General features: G+C 37.6%; 1 protein-coding gene across 1 annotated transcript in view; it reads right to left on the bottom strand.

The window, feature by feature from the left end:
* LOC123668521 (basement membrane-specific heparan sulfate proteoglycan core protein-like) overlaps positions 1-24,234 on the bottom strand; it is a 72,119-nt gene that overhangs the window by 24,848 nt on the left and 23,037 nt on the right. Inside the window, exons 15-43 of the mRNA XM_045602256.1 lie at positions 23,830-23,883; positions 21,050-21,183; positions 20,874-20,967; positions 20,431-20,565; positions 19,920-20,177; positions 18,853-19,049; positions 18,288-18,412; positions 17,933-18,155; positions 17,654-17,842; positions 17,434-17,573; positions 16,891-17,059; positions 16,568-16,779; positions 16,065-16,280; positions 12,238-12,510; positions 11,790-11,901; positions 11,198-11,295; positions 10,543-10,779; positions 9,996-10,086; positions 9,539-9,651; positions 9,078-9,255; positions 8,681-8,876; positions 8,445-8,608; positions 7,408-7,626; positions 6,423-6,919; positions 6,148-6,314; positions 1,968-2,171; positions 1,301-1,606; positions 538-867; positions 70-286 (exon numbers count right to left, since the gene is read on the bottom strand). Of these exons, the coding sequence (XP_045458212.1) occupies positions 70-286; positions 538-867; positions 1,301-1,606; positions 1,968-2,171; positions 6,148-6,314; positions 6,423-6,919; positions 7,408-7,626; positions 8,445-8,608; positions 8,681-8,876; positions 9,078-9,255; positions 9,539-9,651; positions 9,996-10,086; positions 10,543-10,779; positions 11,198-11,295; positions 11,790-11,901; positions 12,238-12,510; positions 16,065-16,280; positions 16,568-16,779; positions 16,891-17,059; positions 17,434-17,573; positions 17,654-17,842; positions 17,933-18,155; positions 18,288-18,412; positions 18,853-19,049; positions 19,920-20,177; positions 20,431-20,565; positions 20,874-20,967; positions 21,050-21,183; positions 23,830-23,883 (5,548 nt within the window). The remainder of the gene's footprint in view (positions 1-69; positions 287-537; positions 868-1,300; positions 1,607-1,967; positions 2,172-6,147; positions 6,315-6,422; positions 6,920-7,407; positions 7,627-8,444; positions 8,609-8,680; positions 8,877-9,077; positions 9,256-9,538; positions 9,652-9,995; positions 10,087-10,542; positions 10,780-11,197; positions 11,296-11,789; positions 11,902-12,237; positions 12,511-16,064; positions 16,281-16,567; positions 16,780-16,890; positions 17,060-17,433; positions 17,574-17,653; positions 17,843-17,932; positions 18,156-18,287; positions 18,413-18,852; positions 19,050-19,919; positions 20,178-20,430; positions 20,566-20,873; positions 20,968-21,049; positions 21,184-23,829; positions 23,884-24,234) is intronic.

The raw sequence follows: 24,234 nt of genomic DNA, 5'->3' as shown, positions 1-24,234 counted from the left end.
GTTCGCCTGGTAAGCTAGTTTATTTTTTGTTTGGTACATTTACTAAAATAACTAAGACAACAAGCGCACCTGTATTCACCGGAGTCTTCAACGCTGGCGTTATCAATAATAAGCAGAGCGTCATACGACATCGACGAACGAGGCAAGGGCCGATTGACGGCTCTCTGCCAAGTGATCCTTGGTGCAGGATTACCAGTTGTGGTGCACGTGAGCTCGATCCTGTCTCCTTCGTAGTACTCCTTAACCGATGGACTTATGGATACAGTCGGTAAAGTCATTTCATTAACTGAAATCACAAAATAGTAAAATCATAGAATAGGACCCGGTTTATAAACACAGTTCAATAATGTTTATGTTTAACTAGTTAAAAATACACTTTTAGGATTGTGATCTCACCTTTCGCATAAAATACCCAATCGGGAACAACTATTCCACAGTTAGCATGAAATTAACGTAAAACTCTATTATTATATATAAAAATCGTAAAATCTGGTATACTTATATTTTTCTTATATTTTATATAATGAATATACGTACCTGGTACTTTGAGAGTAGCGATGGCCTGACCCGTAGAGATGCCATCACTAGTTTGACAAATGTATTTGCCACTGTCTGACACTTGCAGATTCGTTATAACCAATAATCCAGTGTTACTATCAATTTGGTGTCTGCCTTGTGGTAGATATCCATCAGCCTTGTACCAATTGACTTGCAGAGGGCTAGCGGTCATTCGACTTTGCGCCTGGCACGTGAAATTTACAGTACTTCCTACTTTTTGAATCTTAATAGTTGGGCTCGTTATTCTCACTACGACCGTACTCTGAGGAGGTGGCTGCGGACGGACTGTAGTCTCGATAGGTTCTCCACCTGTAATTAATTATATTAAAATTCCAATTTAGCGTATTAGCAATTTTATGTACGTATATAATATTATATACTCAGATATACGTATTCAGAAAATTTACTAACAATAAAGCTTCCATAAATAGCGGGACAGTTACAATGCTAACAGCTTTGACGACACAATGGATTTATTCATTAAAGACGACTATAATGGCACATATAGCAAACTACAGACATGAAGGACAATAGATACTACACAATTTTCATTTCACAATTATAGGAATGCTGCATAGTACAAAGACACGACGCTATGTAAGAATTATCTTCCTATCAACAAATCTTGACAAAACACCTTGTAGTACAGATGGACAGACTGATGAGTTATCGATAAAGCATTACATCATGAGCTGAACACAGTTGGTCAATGGTGATACTAAACCTCCACGTTAAAGACTACCTCTTTCTGGTAAAGTCGTAGACAAGACCCCTAAAGTAAATCCATTAGCAGTAATGGTTCGACATTCGTAAACTTCTCCCTGTCGTTTTGTATTCCAACGAGTGTTCCATAAATGCTCGCCACGCCAACCATCTTTATATAGTCTTGATTCCAAGTAACTCTTTTCAGGTTGAATTGGACGTCCCTCGAAGTAAAATCTAATACTCAGAGGCTCAGGTGCCCTGTACTTGCACGTAAACGTAACTTGAACGACAGTCGAGTTTGAATAGTCGTCGTGTATAGTGGGGTGTAGTTCCATGATTACGCCTAATGGTCATAAAATTTATTACAAAGCTATTCTATTTTAGTAATCCAGATAGCAGTAGAAAGGTCTTAAAACTTCGTAATAGTTATGTTATAAATAATATAAATACATAAAATTTATTTTTTATTTCACTAATGGAAATTCTATCTGTGTAACTAAAACTATGCCAAATGTAAAACTAATGTGTAATCATAACGTTAGTCCTGTAGAACATTAAGCGTATGATTAATTTCTTTTAAATTGCTTTCTTAAAACATGTGTTTCAGAATAAATTCTGAGAGTCGATTATTAACAGGCATGCAATAGATAACTCTAAAGGACAAGGTTCCTTTTTTAAATATAGTATAATGTCACATCGCTTACCGACTGTGGAGCAGTCGGGTCCGGTGTAAGGAGGTCGGCAGTTGCAGACCACTTCGTCGTAGCTACCCAGTCTGCAGTCGTGTCCGTTGCAATTACACTGCCTACAGTATCCCGCTCTGTCTTTGTAAAAGCCGGCGGCACAGTCCTCGCAACTGGTACCAATGTAACCTTCAGGGCACATACAGACCTGGACATACAACACGACTCAAAATGAAATGACGACACAACTTAACAAACAAAAAAATATATATTAAAAATGAAGTAAAGTAAGTACAAAAAGACAATCAATAAAATAAAAATTTACATTTAATCATTAGATACATTACAAACTTAGATAACGTGAAAAAAGTTTTTTTTTTTTTTTTTTTTTTTTAAATAAAGTTATGTCCACAGGCTTAAAGTGCCCATGCTTTTGTTATTCCGATTTTAAGTTTTATTACTGATCGTTTACTTGTTACACTACTGCAGCTTACACTAAGAGACCTAATTATTCTATCTTAGTATCCCTAATGCAGACGTGAGTCCACCGACCAAAATTATGCTAAACTTAATTGATATCTTACATGCAAAAAGACATAGAATTATATTGCGCCTTACTTTAATTATTGTTGTCACTATTATAATAATTATTATTATCTATGTTTATATATACACTTACTTGCTATCTATAATATATGTACACTTATTGTCTAGCTAACGTATATGTACACTTATGGCCTACTTGGCCTACTTACAATATACACTTAACCTATGTTATTATTAGTATTTTTTTTTTTTTTTTTTTTTTTTTTTTTTTTTTTTTTTTTCTTACTCCTAAGTTTTTTCCTTATACAATTTATTCCTACAAGTAAGGTGTGCTACAATTTTAACATTTCGAGCACACCCTCAATGACGGCGGCATCCCTGTGGTGAATCGCCATCCTGAGGCTGTGCTCGAGGATATCTTTTTCAGAAGTTTCCGCTGCCTTCGTCACAAAGCGACCAATTGCGTCGTCACGGTCGTCGGTGTAATAGACACAGGTGTTGGTATGCCTAGTCACCGCGACTACAGCGTGCGAGACGCTGTCGTGAATCTTGAGCCTCCTTGTCTTCGTCTGGAGGACAACGACGTCCTCATAGGTCTGGCCCTGCGCCTCATGGATGGTTAAGACGCGCGATCCCTCACCAGACCCGTATCCCTGGTCAGTCAGCAATCTCTTCTCCTCTTGCGTAAAGACCAGGTACAAGGTCCGGTCCCTTCCTACAGGAATGCGCGCGCCCGTGAGGCTCTCCACTCGCAAAGATCGGATCTTTGTGCTTGAGCTGTACACGGTCTTGTAAACCTCACTGATGGCAAAGGCGACGTCTTTGGGGTTACGATGCGTGCATGACAACTCACATGAGATGGTTGTTAACAGGTTTGGTCTGCGGTACCGCATTTCGAACAGGTTGTCCCTGTCGATGTACGGCAGCTGATTTATATCTCCAATGAGGACTACCTTCTCTGCTCCCGATAGTCGGGCGGCCATTACTATGGCTCCGAAATGGTTCATGAGGGCTTCGTCCACCGTTAGGCGTTTGATTTTTGAGCCCTCACGGAAACCATTTACCAGCACGGATGCCATAGTGCGCACCTTTTGCTTGGCCTTGTTGCCATAGCGGTGCGCCAGTTTTTCCTTTAGGTCTTTGGCCGCCTCGACTGTGGTCGTAATCACGACCTCCGTGTCCTCATCGAAGTCCCTGACTATGCGAGTTGTCTTACCGCATCCCGGTACACCGTTTATCCACTCCAGCGATGGTAGCCCCCAGGTCACGGACGGTAAACCGGCTTCCCGGTCGCCCGAGATGGTTTTCGCCATCCGCAGCATCCGGTCGCCCAGCATTACTTTCGTGCATCTGGCCACTACCACCACCGGGTCCCCTTCAGGTGTGTCGAAGGTTTGAGACTCCTCGTCACTCCCCTCAGACTCGACCGCGCTCACAAAACCTGCTGTGGTGTTATATGCAGCCATATACCTACCCGACATCTTGCCCTTGAGTATTTGTCGGGTTTTGCTGTTGTATATGGCTGCTTCGGCTTCCTCGAGTTCCACCTCCAGTAGCCTTTGGTGATCGTACTGGTAGGCCTGCATGATCTTTTTGCAGGTGGCCAGGCTTACCTCGCGGTTTGCCTTTATTATGGCCAGGAACTCGATTAGGGCGTTCTCTGCATGTTGAAACGGTGTGGACGCAGGTCGAAGTCTTGGTGGTTCTACTTGTCCCATATCGGCCCTAGTTCGAGCGGCGAGTGACGCCTCCGGGTGCCTCGGACTGTCGTCTTTGGTGAACCCGCTCAGCGTCCCCGATAGTCGCTCTCCCTGTCCAGCCTTTTTGGGAGAGGGGTGATGCGGGAGCTTACCTTGTTTCGGGGAGATGGTTGCCTGGATAAAGGTCGCCAATGACATCGAGCTCGGCTTAGACTCAGGTGCGGCCCTTGCTTTGCGTTGTTCAACCTTCTGGTTCTCGATCTTTTGTTGTAGGCGCTCCGAGCCACTAGGTGCGGGTTCGCTGACAGTCGGCAATGCAGGGGATGAAGGTGTTTTGGATTTCGGTCTTAAGTAACCAAGATCCTCCCCCCTGTCTTCGTAAACAATGACCTCACTGTTCTTAGAAGCCATTAGGCAACCGTACCTATCCGATACGTTGCCTCTATCATAACCGACTCTCATCGAATCGACACTGATTCTTCCGGGGATTCCCCCGGGGATCTCGCCCAAGCGCTGTAGCCACAAGCTGGACTGCGCGAAGGCGGACGTCTCTCCCCATTCGAAAAGTGCGATCTCTTTGTTTTTCAACCGCAATAAACGATAGGTCGGGTCGCCCTCCTGCTCTTGCGCTAGCGCTGTGATTTTTGTGCGCTTTATGCTTGTCTTTTGGGTGCTACCGTTTATCAGTAAGGCGAGCCCCGGCGAAATCGCCAGCTGATTGCGTTCTTCAGAGCGACAGAAGCTTATTCCCATCCTCTCCGTTTCGCTGTCCATGAATAGAGCCACGCATCTGGTCCTAATACCAACTTCTCCACTTCCGTTCACTTCACTGGGCGAGGATTGTGTCATCCTGCTCTGAGTCGGTTGCGGAGGTGCGTTTTGGTTGGCTCTATTCCTGAACAGGTTCTGCAGTGAGGAAGACATGGTCCTAGTTATTTGGCCCAGAAGGGTGCGGCCAGGAGACATCCGCGGAGCCGTGATGTTGTCCTGCTGAGTTACTTGTTGGACACGGTTTTGTTCTATTTGTGTTTGTGTGTTGTGTGTCTGAGTGTGTGTTGTAAGAACGACGGTGTTGGCATTCTGCGTAGGTGTTAAAGCCAGTGGTGGAGAAAGCGTGCTGTTCCTCTTTGCGGCTGTATTGACGGCCTTTCTCGCGAATGTGAGGAAGGACGTTCTGCTAGTCTCGCTCTCCAGGATGGTATGGAGCGATGGCTGGTCTAATTTAATCTGGAGTTTGAGTTCCAGATCCAGCCTTTCCTTACTGAACCTCGGGCAGCTCAGTATAATATGCAGAACTGTCTCCTCACAATTCGGGTCGCAGACGCACGAAGGACTGTCAGTGATGTGGAATCTGTGAAGATACGCCGCAAATCCTCCGTGGCCGGTCAGAATTTGTGTGTCGACAGATGTTGGTGCCGATTTCCTTACCAGTCTGCGAGCGGTCTTTACATCCGGTAAGAATATTTTCGTGACCGAGCCAGTCTCCGAAGAATTGTATCTGTCTTGCCACACCCTGGCAGACGCTTCCCGTATCTGCCTTTTGACATACGAGAGTGGTACTCTGTCGTAGTCAGGTGCCGTCTTTTTCGTTAAAGCCGCCCTTTTGGCTAGTTCGTCCGCTCTCTCATTGCCCGGTGTTCCAACATGGGCCCTCAACCAAAAGAACCGTACTGTCTTATTCTCCTCCCGGAGCTGTCTGATTTGACTCTTCATTTCCACGGCCAGAGGGTGAGTTACTGAGGGGCTCCTCATCAGATCTAAAGATGACCTCGAGTCGCTCAGGATGTTGATGGAGCGTGACTTTGAGGTTTTTGCCATTTCCACTGCTCTGAAGAGTGCGTACATCTCGGATTGAAAGACAGTGTTGTGCGGCTCTAACCGGAAAGTGGAGTATCTTACTTCCCTGTCTTGATCCCAGCATGTGAGGGCAGCTCCTACTTTACCCTCTATTTTGCTTCCGTCGGTAAAGATGAGAGGTCCGACGATGCTGTGTTCCTCAAGGACTTCGGGGTTCAGACTCTCTAAGCGCTCGTACTCTGTTGGCATGAGTAGAGAAGGGTGGGGGTTTTGCATTGGTCCCACCCTGCGCTCCAGTTCTCTTCCCGGTGGAAGAAGGTCCGTGCTGTAACCTTTTTTTGTCTCAAAAAGTAAGGCCGCCTCTCGAACGCGAAGGTCTAACGGGAGTAAGCCTGTGAGGACTAGTGCCGATGTAAGCGACACCGTTCTGTACGCCCTGCACATTTTCAGTGCAAATCCTCTCTGCAGGGAGTTTAGTTGCTTTCGTATGGTTAACTTCTCTGCTGCAGAGGACCATACGCTCGCTGCGTACAGAACGATGGGCTCTATTACCGCCACATATATGGTCCGTACGATCTCTCCATTCAGACCCCAAGTTACTCTCGCCGCGCGCGCAAGCTGTTTATAAATGTCCGCAGCTTTTTTGCATACGGCGGATACGTGCGCGTTAAAAGTGAGCTTCGAGTCCAAAATGAGCCCCAGCAGTTTAATTTGATCTACAAGCCTCAGTCGGGTGCCGGACATATGGATTATGGGGGTATCGTATTTCAGCTTTTTAGTGAGCACCATCGCGTTGGTCTTATGCGCGGCGAAGCTCAGTTTGTTATGTATACCCCACTCTTGTACGGCAGCTAAGGTGGTTTCGGCTGAGGTCTGTAGGTTGCCGGATTTTTGGCTGGAGAAGACGAGGACCACGTCGTCCGCAAAGGCCTGGCAATACACTCCCATATCGCTGATCTTTCTCAGCAGCGAATCCAGTATGAGGTTCCAAAAGGTTGGCCCGCCAATGGATCCTTGGACGCAACCCTTCGTGGTCTCCTTCTCACTGGTCGCTCTGGCGTAGTTAACAATGACGTTATGACGAATGATGAGTTAACGTGAAAAAAGTTAGTAATGTAAAATACCCAGTGTTATCCAGAAACCTTAACTTAGTCACTATATTTATTTAACTCAAAATCCTAATATCTCGGTAGACATTACTTTCCTATTATATCCTCAGCTTTATTAAATATTATATTAAATAAAGTAATGTCTCTAGTGTAGACTGAGAGACAAAAAAACCCGGTGGAAAGAACTTCTGGTACTTTTTTAAAATTTAAAGTCTATATACAAGACAAAAAATGCACACATGACCTTATCTTCTTAACCTTAGCGTGTCAATATATATGATTAACAACTCCTAACATATATGTACATACCTCGACACCCTTCGCCGCAGGTGCGGTTGGATCATTACTCTCCACAGCGGTATCCATAGAAACGTCAGCAATTGCAGTGGATACAATATTGTTGGAAAGCGTGGCTCGGACTAACACTCTCTTTAAGTCCTTCAGTACAGACATGAAGTCTTCGCGAGTAACGGGGTCAGGTGAGTTCATTTTGTGCCAGTTAGCCTCTCGTAATGGAACTTGATAGCTCTGTGAATAATAATAATGATAAATATTCCTGTTATATGCTGTTTGCATTTAAAATAACGACTGTTTATTCTGTTCTTTTAAAATTTATATAGCACAAGAATAGGACTGTATAGTTCTTTGCGCGATATCCTATCCTATATATCCTAGGCGGATAAATTCATTTAAAAATGGTGTTCAAAAGTGTTTTAAAAACCAACTTAAATACACTACGCTAATATTACAAAGATGAAAGTTCGAATTTTTTGTTTCATTTTTAAAGAATAAACACAAAATCTACTGGAACGATTTAAAATATTCTTTCGACAATATGAAGTTGCTGTGTGGTTACGGCAATGAAGAATATAACCACCCACTCTCTTCCCGTGGGTGTCGTAAGAGGCGACTAAGGGATAATACCACGTTTCACTACCATCTTGGAACTTAAAAAGCCGACCGATGGCGGGATAACTATCCAACTACTGACAATGAAATACACAGGCCGTAGACGGGCAGCAGCGTCTTCGGTGCAACAAAGTCAGCCCTGCGGTCACCAACTCGCCTGCCCAGCGTGGTGACTATGGGTAACACACATGAGTTCATACCATTTTTGGCGTGAACTTGTGGAGGACTGTGATAGGCTGAAATGATAATGATGATGATGATGATGATGACGATGAATATAAAGTTATCACTGTAGTGGCACAAGGACACATTACTTCGTTATCACTGGTCATTGGTACAGCATGTACTGGCGTCAGCGTAAATGTTGGCGAAAATCTAGTACCTAAATTATATTTTTAATTATTTCAATAAATTAAATACAGCATGATAATATTTACCAGAGCTTCATCAGATCTTATCGGAGTTGGATTTGTCCAGTAGATTGTTAGGGATTCTCCAACGAGTACAACATCTCTACCAGGAGACGACTGTTCCGGCTCCCCACCCGCTTCGAACTTTTGTGTCAATGACAGAGTGCCACCATAGGAGAGAACCCTCTTGCCTAGAACACATAAATGTGATGTGTAATGTACGCCCAAAATATTACGCTAAATTTTTTTTTAATACAATTTACCTGGGAAAACTGGGAGCGACCAATATAAATCATCATAGGGTCTTGATGAGAACACATACATAAGTTCACTTTCTTTAGGTGCTGGTATAAACTGATCATTAATGACTTGTTCAGCATTTAAGTCCATAAGAGTGTAACCGCCATAGTCTTCGCCGAAGATAGGTGCGGCTAAAGGTATTCTTGAATAGTGACTAGCCTAAAAAATATTATTATTATTATTATTTGTACAAAATAAAAACTCAAAAATTCTTTCAATTATATTCATAATATTGAAAATACGTATATATTTATTTAAATATTTTGATTATCCTTCAATAATAACTACATAAACACTTATTTATTAAATTTGTGCCAAAATTGAAGTCCGATATAAACCGTGTAAATTATGTGTACTAACTTCATGGCAGTCATTTGTGACTCCGGAGCAGTAGCAAGAGGAGCAACCCATCGGGTTGTTGCCGTCGAGGCCGAAGGTTCCAGGTCTACATCTGTCACACTGCTCGCCTTCCACATTCTGCTTACATTGACACCGACCAAAAGCGTCACAGGGCTGAGCTTCACCTCTTGGATCGCAACTAGAAGATTACAAAACAAATTTTAATCTATATTCATCAAAAGAAAAAAAAAACAGTCTACTCATATATTTACAATTCCTATATGTAAGTCTACTTTTATAAATGGACGTGGACATATAAATATATAAATACATTTCTTCGTATATGTTATGTCATCAAAAGTAAAAGGAACGCCTTCAACAACTTTGTGAAAACGACTTAACGTGTCTTCAGTAAAAATGATATTACGTTCGTCCTTAGACGTTTTTAAGGTTACAAATAAGTATTACGTAACGAGACTAACTTGCAAGTAAACGGTTCAGGTGTAGAGCTAGGCACGCAGTTGTTATTTTGATCTAGCTCAAAGCCAGCTTTGCAGCTCTCACAGTTTGGTCCGGCAGAGTTGTCAGCACAATCCTACATAAAATATAATATAGCATTAACAATACTATTTAAAACGTCAGTAACATTTATTCATTCATTAATTTAGATTATGGCCTCCAACAGTGTCTAAGTAATACTAATTACACCAATGTCATATAATTAAGATTAATTCTTTGTGTATGTTACAGAAGAAAACGACTTCATCGAGTCTGTTAATTCAAAGAAATTAAAGAGATTCTCAGTTTTGTCTGAGGTATGATTTGGTCATTACTACAATATAACAACTATCATGTCATGTCATATTTACGGAAACGAGTAAAAATGATTGTGAACAACTCATTGGTAGATACAAAGATTTTTATCGATGATATCCTTACAAAGCATTCGCCAGTTTCTGGATGGCACATGTCGGAATGACCGTTACAGTCGCAAAGACCACAGTGTTCCAAATAGAGACCACTTGAACTCCTGTAAATAAAACAAAAATTTTAACATTCACGCCACAAAGCTAGTTCTAAACCTGATTTGCGATATTAACCACATTGATAATAAATACATTTCTTTTCTATGACAAACTATAGTGTAATGTTTAGAAATCTATATAACGTGATTCTCCGAAGATGAGAGAGTTATTGAGATTAATTCAAAGCAATGATTGTAAGAATTAGTCTATTTAAAACTACAAAAGACTAGTTGCGCCCCATTTCACCCGCATCCTGATCCTGCGGAACGTCAGAATAAAAAGTAGCTTATGAATTATTTTGGTTCACCGGTTATGTATGTTCCAAGCTTCATTACAATGCAGTAGTTTTTTTGCTTGAAAAAATAACAAACATGACAAAACTTCAACTTTACTAATTTAAAACATTAGTAGAATATAGTTATATCTCTCTGTGTATAACATTAAATTAAGATTATATTGACCTTGTGTATCCAGGTGCACAGTCTTCACAAGACGTGCCCACGTAGCCCACAGGGCACTGGCACTGTTCTACGTGTTGGGCGAGGGGACCGTCACCGTTGGGTTCCGCGGTTTCAATACTGGCGCTCACGATTGACGCCACGTCGGTGTTCTCTGAGTACGTCGCCTTGATGAGGATTGTCTTCACATCGGCTAAGGCGAGGAGGAAATGCTCGCGGGATACTTGCTTGCCATCAGGTCTGAAAGTTAAAAATATTGAATATTGAATTAATATTATTTCCTAGATTAGCATTATGTGACTTACTTTTTTGTAAAGTGGAGAAACTTTAAAGGGCTGCAATATATATGCAACAGAGGAGATGCTTAAAAAAAGTCTTGATACTTGTTATGGTTACGAGTATTGTATTGTTGTGGGCTCGGTTTTCTGCATTTAGGCACAAAGGTGGGTTGGTTTTTTTGGTCACGAGTGTCACGACATGTCCAGATATATGTTCACGTAAACACATATTCTATCTAATTTTCCTCTCTATTTTCACAAGTTAAGTATGTAAAATAAAAGTGTTTTAAATTAAAATATAATTCGATAAATTAGTGCATGAAGAAACAAATTTTTATCGTTTAGATTACTTTCTATTAGCATTAAAAATAAAAAATTACCTCTGCCAGCCCTTTTCCAAGAATTGGACACTTGCGTTTAAGTAGCCATCGCTAGCTGGTGCGAAGTTGCCAAAGTAGTGGAAGGTTAAACTGTTATCCTGTAAACAAGAAAATATTTTTATAAGTTTTTAATTTAGTAGACGTATTTGTAACATCCCACTGTCGGAAATAGGCCGCTTCCTCAATGTTAGTGAATAGTCTTTCTACACGTAGGAGAATAGATCCCAATAGATGCTAATACACTTCACACACTTTAGCCTATCTCAGTCCACTGCTAGACATAGGCCTCCCCAAGTTCGCGCCACACAGATGCTTATAGACGTAGTTAAATTTAATTATTTTTGTCAGTCTCAAAAAGTATTTTTCTAATACTATAATGGTGGCAAACAAGCATACGATCCATCTGAGGGTCAGCGACTGCTGCACCGTAGCTTATTAATGTCTGAAACACCAGTAACATTACAAACCCGTTTTCAAACCTATTTCCGGAATTCTGACTTCCTTATTCACCACAGAAACAACAATACCTGAGAGTGGTATTTAGCTGTGAACATCATATATAATATCTTTTACATATAATATATAAACTCACACTTATGAGTTGGACGTCAGCGGCGGAGTTCCTTGAACCACTGTATGTAGGCACATGACGAAGTTCGTATGACAAGTATCCACCATACGATGTTACTTTATCCCCAGCGAAACTAAAAATGAAAAAATACAAAAATACAACTACGCCTTAAAAATACGGTCGAGAATATATCAGATAACAATATAATTGATAATAATTGCAAAGAACGTCCATTTCAACTGAGTCGAAGCATAAGAAATTTCAAAAGCTATTAAGACATTAAACATCGAGTTTTGAATTGTGTACAAAAATAACGGAAACTTCTTAACTATTAGGTATTTTTTTTAGCAACAAAATAAATTTCCTCATATCTATTGTGGTTTTGGAAAAAAAGAATTTGACAAAAAAAAAACAATAACTTTAACGTAAAACTTATTCTTTTAGTATTGAAATAATTGTCAAAAAGTACCTGCTAGGAAGACTCCAGTAAAGAATAGAAGGTTGGGAGCGTTCGTAGGTGCTGACAGCGATTTCGCCTCTCACGATTTCTGGTTGCAAGTCAGTTTCTATCGGAGCGTTGTATCTGACGGCACCCGCCGGTCCTATCGGCGCACTCTGGTACAGTTTCACTTGATCCACTATTTGTGGTACATTGAAACGTGCTTTTGTTGTCTTGCGACGCAGGTTGCTTATCATACATTGTTGAGAGACGCCAGAGCAGAAGCAAAGAGCACATCCGTGTCTGTAAAAATATTTTTTTCGTACATTCTTAGAAAATGAAAAGTAATTTTATCTCCAGTATGCTATATTCGAGAGAATTAGTCACCTGATTGTCATTTAATAACTGTAGCTTTTTTTTTAAGGAGGTTTATGTCACGGAAGATTTTCCGAAGGAAATACTGGAAAGACGAAGAGAATTGCAACCAAAGCTTAAAGAAGAACGGGCGAAGGGAAACTTTGCATATATCAAATATGATCAGTTGATAGTCAAGGAAGGAAACATAAATAAAGAAAAAAGGAAAAGAGAACAATCTACGTCTCCAGAAAATTATAACTGTGCAAAGAAACTAGTGAGCGACACTCCGTCAATAAAAGAAAACATGGTAAATTCATTCAAGATAACAGGAAATAGATTAAATTCACTGTCTCAAGAAATGCCCAATCAAAATAAGTAGCAACAATGCACTAGTAACCGGAAGCAGAACAACCCCAACCCGGCTGGTCCCCGTGGGGTTGTTAGACCACCACCCCCTAGAAATACGTCCTTCAGCATAAACGAGAAGAACAAAATTTATCTTGCAACTTTAAACGTCAGAACACTAATGGAAGACCACAGATTAGAAGAATTAGAATACGCTCTCAAATCAATAAACTGGGATATTATTGGATTATGCGAAGTTAGAAGATCAGGAGAAGAAATAAGAGAATATAACGAATATATTTTCTATTACAATGGCGAGACACAAGGGATGTATGGAGTAGGATTTTTAATAAAAAAATATCTAAAAAACAGAATACTAAATTTTAAAGGAATATCAGACAGGATTGCGGTTCTCAATATGCAGTTAGCTGGATTCAAACAACCGATATCTATTATTCAAACCTATGCACCTACAGAACAAGATACGATAATAGTAAAAGAAAAATTCTATAAAAAATTAGCTGGAGTACTGCAAGGGATAAATAAAAACGTAATAGTGATGGGAGATTTTAACGCAAAGACAGGCAGCAAATCAAACAAAGACGAATTCGTGTTAGGAAAATACAGTAGCGGAGAAAGAAACGATAATGGACAACGACTCATCGACTTTTGTTTTACGTTTAATCTAAAAATAATGAACAGCTTTTTTAAAAAGGGAAAGATGAGAAAGTGGACATGGATTTCTCCAAATGGCAAGCATATGAACGAAATTGATTTCATTTTATCAAAAGAAAAACAAATATTCCGTGATGTCAGCGTAGTAAATATTTTCAATTTTAATACAGATCATAGAATGGTAAGAGGAATTATAAAATGCGAAAAAAGAAATTCAAGAAAACATATCTTATCAAATAAAAATATAGGCACTTCGTTTCCGTTATCAAAAACTAACTTAGATGAATTAAATAAAACACTACTAGAAATTAAGACGCATAGAACTTTACAAGAAAAATACGATTTTTTGGAAAAAGCAATGAAAGAAGTGAATATATTACGGACAAAAATAGAAAAAAGGGATAAATTAGGAGAAGAGACAAAAAAATTAATGGAAGAGAGAAAAAAACTATTGGAGAATCGTAAAGATAATTTCCAAAATATAGCGAACATCAGCAAGAAAATTCAGATATCAATAAGAAGACACCGTAAAGAAGAAAGACTAAATATATTAAAGGTACAGATAGAAAAAACAGGAGGGATAAGGAAAGGCCTGAAACAACTAAAAGAATATACACAATGGATACCTAATATCAAAAGTCAAAAAAAGAAAACTGGTCAACAGACTACAGGAAGATTGTCAATAATTACAGAGGCAACAAAATTTTATAAAGAATTATACACAAATAAGAATAAAAATATACTGATAAGAGAAAAGAGATTTGAATTAGAAGAAGAAATACCATGCATACTAGAAGCAGAAGTTGTTAAAGCTATTCAAACACAAAAAAGTGGTAAAGCACCTGGTGACGACAAAATTTCAAATGAGCTATTGAAGGACACAATAACAACAATTGTTAAGCCCTTGACCTACTTATTCAACGAAATTCTCTTTACCGAACAAATACCAACTCAATGGACAAAGTCGACGATAATTCTTTTACATAAAAAAGGAGATAAAACAAATATTAACAACTATAGACCGATATGCCTTACATCTAATATTTATAAAGTGTTCTCAAAAGTTATACTTGGAAGAATAACAAAGCAACTGGACGCAAATCAACCAAAAGAACAGGCGGGTTTTCGCTCTGATTTTTCAACCATTGACCATATTCATGTAGTCAAACAGTTAATTGAAAAATGTAATGAGTATGGCAAAACTTATTATTTGGCATTCATAGATTACAGTAAGGCTTTCGATTCACTGAGTCACACCTACATCTGGAAGACGCTAGAAAACCAAGGAATAGAAAGTAAATATATAAATATTATAAAAGAAATATACAAATATTCCACAGCGAAGATTCAACTAGAACGAGTTGGAGATGAGTTTACCATCGAAAGAGGCGTCAGACAGGGGGATCCACTTTCGCCGAAGATATTTACAGCAGTTCTCGAAAATATATTTCGAAATATTGAATGGGAGCACTTTGGCATAAATGTAAATGGAACCAACCTAAACCATCTAAGATTTGCTGACGATATCGTACTATTTGCTGATACTCCGGAAATGCTTCAAACTATGATATATCAACTGGACCAAGAAAGCAGGAAGGCAGGCTTATCTATGAATCCAATTAAGACTAAGCTAATGACAAATGCGATAAAACATAACATAGAACTAAGGCAAGAGCCTATTGAATATGTCGACGAATACGTATATCTAGGACAAATCATATCTACAAAAGACCAATATTCAAAAGAGATCGACAGAAGAATAAGCAACACTTGGAAACGCTATTGGTCTTTGAAAGAAATATTTAAAAACGAAACAATCCCAATGACTGTTAAAGGCAAATTATACAACATCTGCATTCTTCCATGCCTTACCTACGGGTGTCAAACTTGGCCTGCTACGTACAAAAACAACGCAAAACTTGTAAGTTGCCAACGTCACATGGAACGAAGTATGCTTAATATAAAGCTGCGAGACCGGTGGACCATCGCTAAAATAAGAAGCAAGACAAAAGTGAGTGATATTAGCAAAACAATTAAAAAACTGAAATGGAACTGGATAGGACATATTATGAGAACAAATAAGGAAAAATGGACCAAAAATATTATGGAGTGGTACCCTAGAAATGGAAAGAGGCAAAGAGGGCGTCCAATAAAAAGATGGGATGACGATCTACCAAAAGGATGGAGAAGATTAGCTCGTGAAAGAAAAGTGTGGGAGCAACTAGGGGAGGCCTATGTCGAAGGACAACCTGACAAAAGAACCGGTTACTAAAATAGTAAAAAACAAAAATTGTGTAGTGCTTGTTGGTCAGTGAATAAAGGCTTTATTTATTTTATTTTATTTATTAGCTTTTTTTATTTGGTTATTATTATTGGTGTTTAAATAGCACTATTTTAGTAACTACGTTTATACTTCCAAAAATCAAGATTTCTGTTCTGAATATATTTTATTAACAATATACTTTTAAACAAAATATTACCTGAAGTCGTTAGAAAGGTAGAAGGAGCCGTTTTTACATTGATCACAGTAACGACCTTGGACATTGTCCTTACAGACACACTCATCTGGAGGACGTACTAAGCTGGTTCCTACTGGGTTGCAATTGTCATGCGGCTTGGGTTGACACGAATCCCCGACAACTAGAGGATTGCCAATGTAATTTGGGGCACAGTAACTACAGTCGGGTCCTTCATATCTGCAAAATGATAGTTACAATATTAAAATTTAGTTAACCTGCCACTTCATCTGTGCTTTCGAGTACATTAACAATTTAACAACAAGAATTTAGCAAACTAGGGCTCTGTGTGATGTTCCTTAGAAAATTTATTGGCCAGTTCCATCTTTGTCTCTTGAATTTAAATTTACGTTTATTTCTATTTTACCCTTAAATTATGATCAGTTGTAAAAAATGCTTTAAACGTAATTAAGAATTACTTAACATATAAAAGTACGATATAAAATAATTTATTTAAATATATATACCCTGGTTGACAGTCGCAGATGACGTTTCCTCTCGGTCCAACGGAACACGAGCTGGCGAATTGGTTACCCCTGTTAGTGAGCGGGCAAGGGCAGGGCTTGCAGTCGCCACCGCTGTTGGGGTCACCGTAGGTAAGTGGCGGACAAGGTGCCTTTGGTACACAAGTACCGTTCCAAGGTCCAGAATTCTGTCTTTCGAAGCCTTCCGCACATTTCTAAAATTAATAATAATATTTTTTTAATATAAGCGTAGGGGCTAGGAACTATGAATTTTATTTTTTAAGCTTTGTTTCGAAAGTAGGTTTTACTCAAACATCAATTCTTACCTCGCATGATCTTCCTTTGTAGCCTTGCGGACAAGAACATTCCTCGACTAGACTAGCCGCTCCAAGGCCAACATTGCTCGTCTGCGCCGATTCCATTGTAAATTCAGTTATATTAACACCTGCATTGTTTAAGTCAGCTCGCAGAAGAATAACTTCAACATCGTCCAATCTAGAATTATTTAAATTAATAAATTACCCCGATCTTAAATTTAAAAAACATCATATTCTTATATATAAAATTCTCGTGTTGTTAGTTAAAATACTCCTCCAAAACGACTGGACCGATTTTTATGAAATTTTATATACATATCGGGTAGGTCTGAGAATCTGCCAACATATATTTTTCATAGCCCTAAATGATAAAGGTGATCCACCACTAAGTATTTTTTTATATTTTTATTTTATTATGATTTTGCATTGAAAAATACATACAACCATTCTACCACCAACCCATATTTTTTAATAGCGTTTAGCGGCAAGACAACGTTTGCCGGTTCAGCTAGTATCCTATAAGAATTACCACTTTTTTTTTAATATACTTACGCCATCATTATGTCTTCTCGTGAAGCTGGTACTAATCCTCTAGGAACTGGTTTCTGCCAATAGCCAGGTGTCAGGCGAGCGTCGATATAAGGCTCACGGACTTTGTTACGATTTTTGTGAAGCAGTGTTTGATATTTACCCTGCAATTTTTTATTTATAAATCATATTAAAAAGTTCCGTTCATAGAACACGTATAATACGGTAAACTACTAATAATTACCAATATGATGATATCAGGAATACTGTTTCTGGAGACGCGTTGACTAGGATTGTGAGGAGATACTCTGTATTTGATGCGGCCCCCATAAGAAGTCAGCTGATTACCGTTGTAAGTTTCCGGCAGAGTTAAGTACGGGTAAGTCTCAGAATCTCTCTCAAAAGACGGACCATAATCAGCCAATTTAGTAACCTAGGAATTGACATTTTATTTATATCATAAAATTTTTAAGGTAACTTAAGATGCCGTACATTGTGTATACGTTTTAGCGAATTAACTAACCGTAGCTCCATTCCTCAATGGCTGATAGTAATACCGATTGGTTATATCTTGCTGTTTGTCGATTTTAACGTCTAAGAAATAATCTTGGGTGACACCAACAAGCCTAGTGCCGCCCTCGCCGAGTGGAGTTGGCATGTTAAAGATGAAAAGGTCTGCACTTTGACATTGAGTCGATTTTCCGAAGCAGAAACATCTTATACATTCGCTTTGTGAACGTGCCTCGCTAAAATAAGTCATAAGATTAGAATATATATATTTCATAAAAGCATAAAACATGAATTTTACAATCAAATTTTAAATATCAGAAAAATAGGAGTATAATAAAAAATCACGATTCTGGTAAATGAATATCTACCTGTTGAAGTATCCGTTCGGACATACTCCGGCAGTTCTATTGACATACACAATAGCGTCCTGGGCGGCAAATGTAGTACCCCTGTTGTTGATCGCCTCGCAGGAATATGCTCCGCTATCTTCCGACTGAAACCATCATTTTATAGTTAATTTCATTTAGTTCGCATTGTTCTTTGACAATTAAGTACACTCTAATAAAGACAGTCATCACTCTTATTTTATACCAACAATTCAACGATTCTCAAACTTCTACCAGTTTGAATTGTAAACCTTATTTGTATTGACAAACTTCTAGCTAAGCATGATGTATTTAGCGTGTTTTCAGCGTAAGTACAACATGAATTTGTCGTGGAATTACTGTGGAAACACATCGAAAATAAGCACAGTAGAATTTTTATGTAACTACTGTGGATTCGGTATGTAAAAATGGCACAAATACACGATGTATCTACAGTGCATTTACGATGAGTCTATGAAGTTTTCACTGTGTATACACTCTGGACTCAAGTTGGCGAGGATTGTAGGATTATATTGTGACAGTGAATGTGACGTGATATGACATTTACCTGCATGTCTGGGCAAGTTAGTGTTCCAATACCATTAACGCTTGTTGATGTGCATTTCTCTGGCACATTACCCCAATTGAGACGCCATGATATTAGTGGCATAGGTACACCCACAGCTTCACAAACCAAGGACAAAGTTTCGCCAGGATTCAATTTGACATTAGCGGGAGATGGAGATCTTGTAACGTGTACAGGCGCTAAAAGGATATAAACATATAATATTACAACATGGATTATATGCTAAAAATTGATTGCTGTTGGTCAAAATAGTTAGTCATGCTTTAAGTCGAAACGATAAGTTTTAATACAATACGATATTTCACAAAAAAAACTACGTTTGAAAAACCGTCTTCAAAGACTAAAAAAGCAAATAATAGCTTTATAAAGATTTAACTTGAAAAACCTCTTCTTATGTAAAACCTACTAGCCTAATTAAAATACTATTATTTGTATGGGCTGCCTATTGTTACGTTTGGAGTCAGTGCCAAGCCCTAAAGAAAATAAAACTTAATATTATAAACAGTTTAAATTAATGCTGGTATTCGCTTCAACCTGTAATATCTCACTATTGGGCATACGCCTCTTTCCCCATGTAGGAGAAGGATCAGAGCTTAATCCACCACGCTGCTCCAATGCGGGTTGGCGAATGTATTCCCTACTATGAGTAACGATCGCTATCAGGTGTACATGATAACAACCGGGACCGATGGCTTAACGTGCTCTCCGAAGCACGGTGGGGAGACCCACAAGAACTGCACAAACACCCAGACCACGGCAAACACCTGTATGGCCAATACAAATGTTTGTCATGTGCGGGAATCGAACCCGCAACCGCCAGCACAACAGATACAATCCAAGGCTGTGAGAGTTGCGCCAACGCGGCGTCTGCTGGTATAAATTACAGTAATAAGATTCCTACTACGCTTGCGTTGTTATATTCTAGATGAAACCACCCCACAGGGGTCAAGCTCAAGATCACGGCTAGTGTTACATTTCGCTTGAATATTATAGTATTTGAAATCGGTTTTTTAATTACTTAAAAATATATAGCGAACTTAAGAACTTACCACAACCGATTTCATCAGACTTGTCGAAACAATCGCTCTCTCCATCGCAGTGGAAGCTCTTGCGCACACACTGATCGCCGCTGGCGCAAGCGAACTCGACGGGCAAACACTGCTGAGACTGACGAGGGTCGCTGGTTATGCAGTTCTGTTCGTCAGAATTGTCACCGCAGTCGTCATCAGAGTCACAGAGCCAAGTTTTCAACACACATTTACGATTAGCACACTGGAACTCGTTTGGTTCACATATACCGTTTCGATCTGAAAATATGTCATATGTTATTTATATATCTACTAAAAACATGATTATCTTTTAAAAATATAATTTCACATTGAGTTTAGTCTGTTTCAGCAAGTTTTATGTTATTAAGTTACTCGATTTAAGACTTATTAACAATTAAGTTTTGCAAATGCATTTAGACTTTTACGCTAGCGATAAAAATTATATCAGTATTAATGTATAAAAATAATAAGCTTTCTAATTTCTGAGTTTTTCTATGGAAAATATACTTACTGCAAGAGTCTTCGTCAGATCCATCTGAGCAATCGATGTTACCATCACAGACTGATCTCTTTGGTATGCACTGTCCATTACTGCAAGTGGCTTGGTTGGATTGGCAGGCTTCAGGTGGTGGTTGCGCAGTGATTGCTGAAATAATATTACGATTATATTGCTGAAATGTTAAGGATAATATCACAAAAAGGTAATACCACGAAAAGATTAATAACATAAAAAATAATTCAGGTCGCTTCCACTTTTACAAAATTTACCGCGATTGTCATTTTGAAACTTTCGACATGGTAACATCGCAGACGCCATGGTCACAGGTGACTCTAACCAAATTATTCTTCTTGGCGCTAGTAACCTCACGATATCTTGAGTTTCAAAATTACACTTGATTGAAATTCCGTAATAGTAAAAATGATCATAGTGATCGTTATAGTTTAGAAACTTACTTGATTTTTCGACATTCAACATAACTCTTATTTCAGATCCAGGCGATCCTAGATAGCCTGGCGCTTGGCAAATGTAGATACCGCTATCCGCCGTCTGTTAAAACGTAATTGTGTGTATCACGTATTATTTTAAATATTTAATAGAAATATTTTAGATTGTGAAAGAAGAAATTTACCGTAACTTTGACCATTTCGAGTCGTCCATTCCTATCAGTGGAGCCAGCCTTAAGAGGTCTTCCGCCTTCTCGGACCCAGCGCACGGGCGCTCTTAGTAATCCTTCGTCTCGACAAGAAAATACCACGTCACCGCCTATAATTATTATATTAGTTAACAAAATACAAAGTACACACTATCTATGTCTTCCCAAATAATAACCCATACATGCAGTCCTATTATTTTTTAATTATTAATTCAGTATGATATAAATATATAATGAAATTATGAATGATGTAAAGTACGAAAAAAAAAAATACTAAAAAGTAGCATATTATTAACGTATTTAAATAGCATTTTAGTCTAAAGGTCTTATTTACAAAACTTCAACAATTAAAAAGTTTAAGTAAAATTTTAGTAACTTTTTATATTTTTACAAATAAAACACGCTTTTTGTTTTGTAATGTTTTTCTTTCTGTCCATTTTTATGGGCTGTACATATTTATATGCATTTGAATGGCCCAGTTCAAGAAATGCCCAAGTCCACTTTGGGATTTTGTGTACTAGCCACATCTTTTGCAAGAGCTTTTACTGTCTGCGGAATTGATCCGTTTATTTGTAAACCGTTCCCAAGTGCATTTTTCGTATAAAGTTTGACATAGTCGAATGACTTGACTCCAAAAATTCCTAATCCCGTAGTTTTTATTCTAATTATCACTAAGACTATATCTATTGGTGCCAACGGTCATTTTCAAAGTTTGCTAACCCTTTTTTTAATTGGTAGGAATATTAAGTGAAAGATTGCGGCGTTACGTACTGTTTATTTAATATTTAGTATAAATTACGTACCCATCAGTGTTTATTGTTCGGCTTTTACCTCATTTTTAAGTTATTAGATCAAGCTAGAATTTTTGAGTTACATGGACATTAAACGTAATAAGAAAAATGAAATATTGCTTATAGCTGTTTCAAACTAAGCGTGATTTTATGTGATTTTTATATGGGTGAAACCGTGGGCAGCAACCTAGTTACTTAGCCTATCTAGGATATTGTTTTCTAGAAATCCTAAACATTATAAGTAGATCCCTGAAGAGAAGTACAGGTAATAATCCCTAAGTCGAGTCGTTTTTTTATGCCAATTGAAATTCATTAATTTTGTATTTTCCTCAATCAAACTTCATTTATATACGTTGATAGAGGCTTTACTCGGGAATACCCCTTCAAATTTACTATAGTTATTACCATTTAAGATTCAAAGACTGATATATCGTTTAAAGAACACGATTTAAAAATGCCATTCCATTATTTCAAATACAATAAAGTGGACTTATTTGATTTTTTGAACCTGACCTTTCAATTCTGATATCATCAACAAGCTCTATAACCATAATTATTGGTAAAATTTTAACATATTTTAGAGATAAAGCGTGCTTGCTAATAAAAAAAATTAAAAGAGCATATTACAACGAATAAAAATCTGTCTTATTTAATGATACAACCAAAACTACATGAAATATTTTTTCCTTAGAATGTTAAAAATGTTAATTGAAATATAAATCCCAATGATTTTTCTATCCAATTTAAATGATGAATATTTATAGATAGTGATATTTTTAATGATCATTACGTTACCACTGGCTCATCCCCTTGTTTAGTATAAAAATAGCTATACAGTAATATTTTCGTGATTAATACGTGAATAAAATATAATTAATGATATGCAGTATATTATGAAAGGTAATTTTTACTTCAAAATATGTCGTGTTATGTCATATAATTAAAATGTATATTATTTAATTATAAATGGTATAAATCACAATGAAGCAAAATTCCATCGTGATCGTATTAAAGTATGAGTGTAACTTCAAAAAAAAAAAAAAAATTAAAAATTAACGGTTATTTTGAAACCCATTGTGCACCCAAGTAGAGATACACTGACTCACCATAATGGGCTGTTCCACCACCATGAAAGAAATATAGAACATTATTATTTTTTATGTAAGCAATATAATTATCTAAGCATTATAATTTACTTTATAAATTTATTTGTGTATTCCATCACCATATAATATTAATACAAGATATGTGCGATTACCGCTACTGTTCAAATTATACATAGTGAACTTTAAGTAAATTTATATTTTTGTATTCTAATGTTAAATTCGCGAATTTCGCTCATTATAATAAAACAATTTTTTTTCGATTTTAATTTGGTTTAATAGGTTTTTTACATTCCCGAAGTTTCGGATACTTTACAGCAACCATGGTCACGGAAGAACTCAAAGGTCGAGCATGTAAAAAATCTAATAAAACGCGATAAAATCCGAAAAAGTTGTTTCATTATATTTTTGTAAATAAATATACTGTATACTGTTGTACCTATATTGAAATTTATAGCAAGATAGATATCAAAAACAATCAATAACATCTCACTACAATATTTTAACAGTTAAGTATTTTTCTTTTCTTTTTTATCACCGTTATGATTTATTAAGCAAACAAAAAAACCTATATAACTATTACAACTATTATTATGTAAAAAATTTAAAATTAGAAAAGTTATACCTAACGACTCCAAGCTCACCTGTTCTCCAAGCCTTTCGTTAGATCAGAGAAACGTTTGAAATTATTACTAATCTTATGTTTTATTGTTTACACAAATTGCAAGAGAAACAATTAATTTTAATTTTCTTCAAACTTAACTTAGTCAAGATAATGATTTATTTAATACGATCTTTTTTGTTTTCATAAATCTTTACATAGAATTTTTTTTAATTTTATTAATAATAATAATTTACTCACCGTTGCGAACAGTTTGTTCTCGAGGGTATGTCTTGAGATTCAAACCAGAAGGTTCTGCGAAATAACAAAAATAAATAAAAATTTGCTATTAGACTTTTTTCATTGTTAATAATATTTGACAATTTAATTAATAATGTAAGATTATTAGACTGTTTATTTCTAAACACGTTGTATTCGAAATTTAACGGTTCATAATCACAATCGAATCGATTTTGGTAATTATATTCAAAAAGTAATCGATTTTGAATACACGAACTTTGCTTAAAACGCGAGAACACCTAAAATAACAAGTACAAGTACAAGTAAAAGTAATAAGCAGGCAAGTCGAGTAATTTTAGTGGTTTTTTAATACACAATACGTACGTACAATACGTAATAAATATGTAAGTTTAATTAAATATACCG

The sequence above is a fragment of the Melitaea cinxia genome, chromosome Z (assembly GCF_905220565.1).
Source record: "Melitaea cinxia chromosome Z, ilMelCinx1.1, whole genome shotgun sequence".
Lineage (NCBI taxonomy): Eukaryota > Metazoa > Arthropoda > Insecta > Lepidoptera > Nymphalidae > Melitaea > Melitaea cinxia.
Note: the sequence above shows the minus strand (reverse complement) of the source record. Positions and strands in the feature narration are given on the sequence as shown.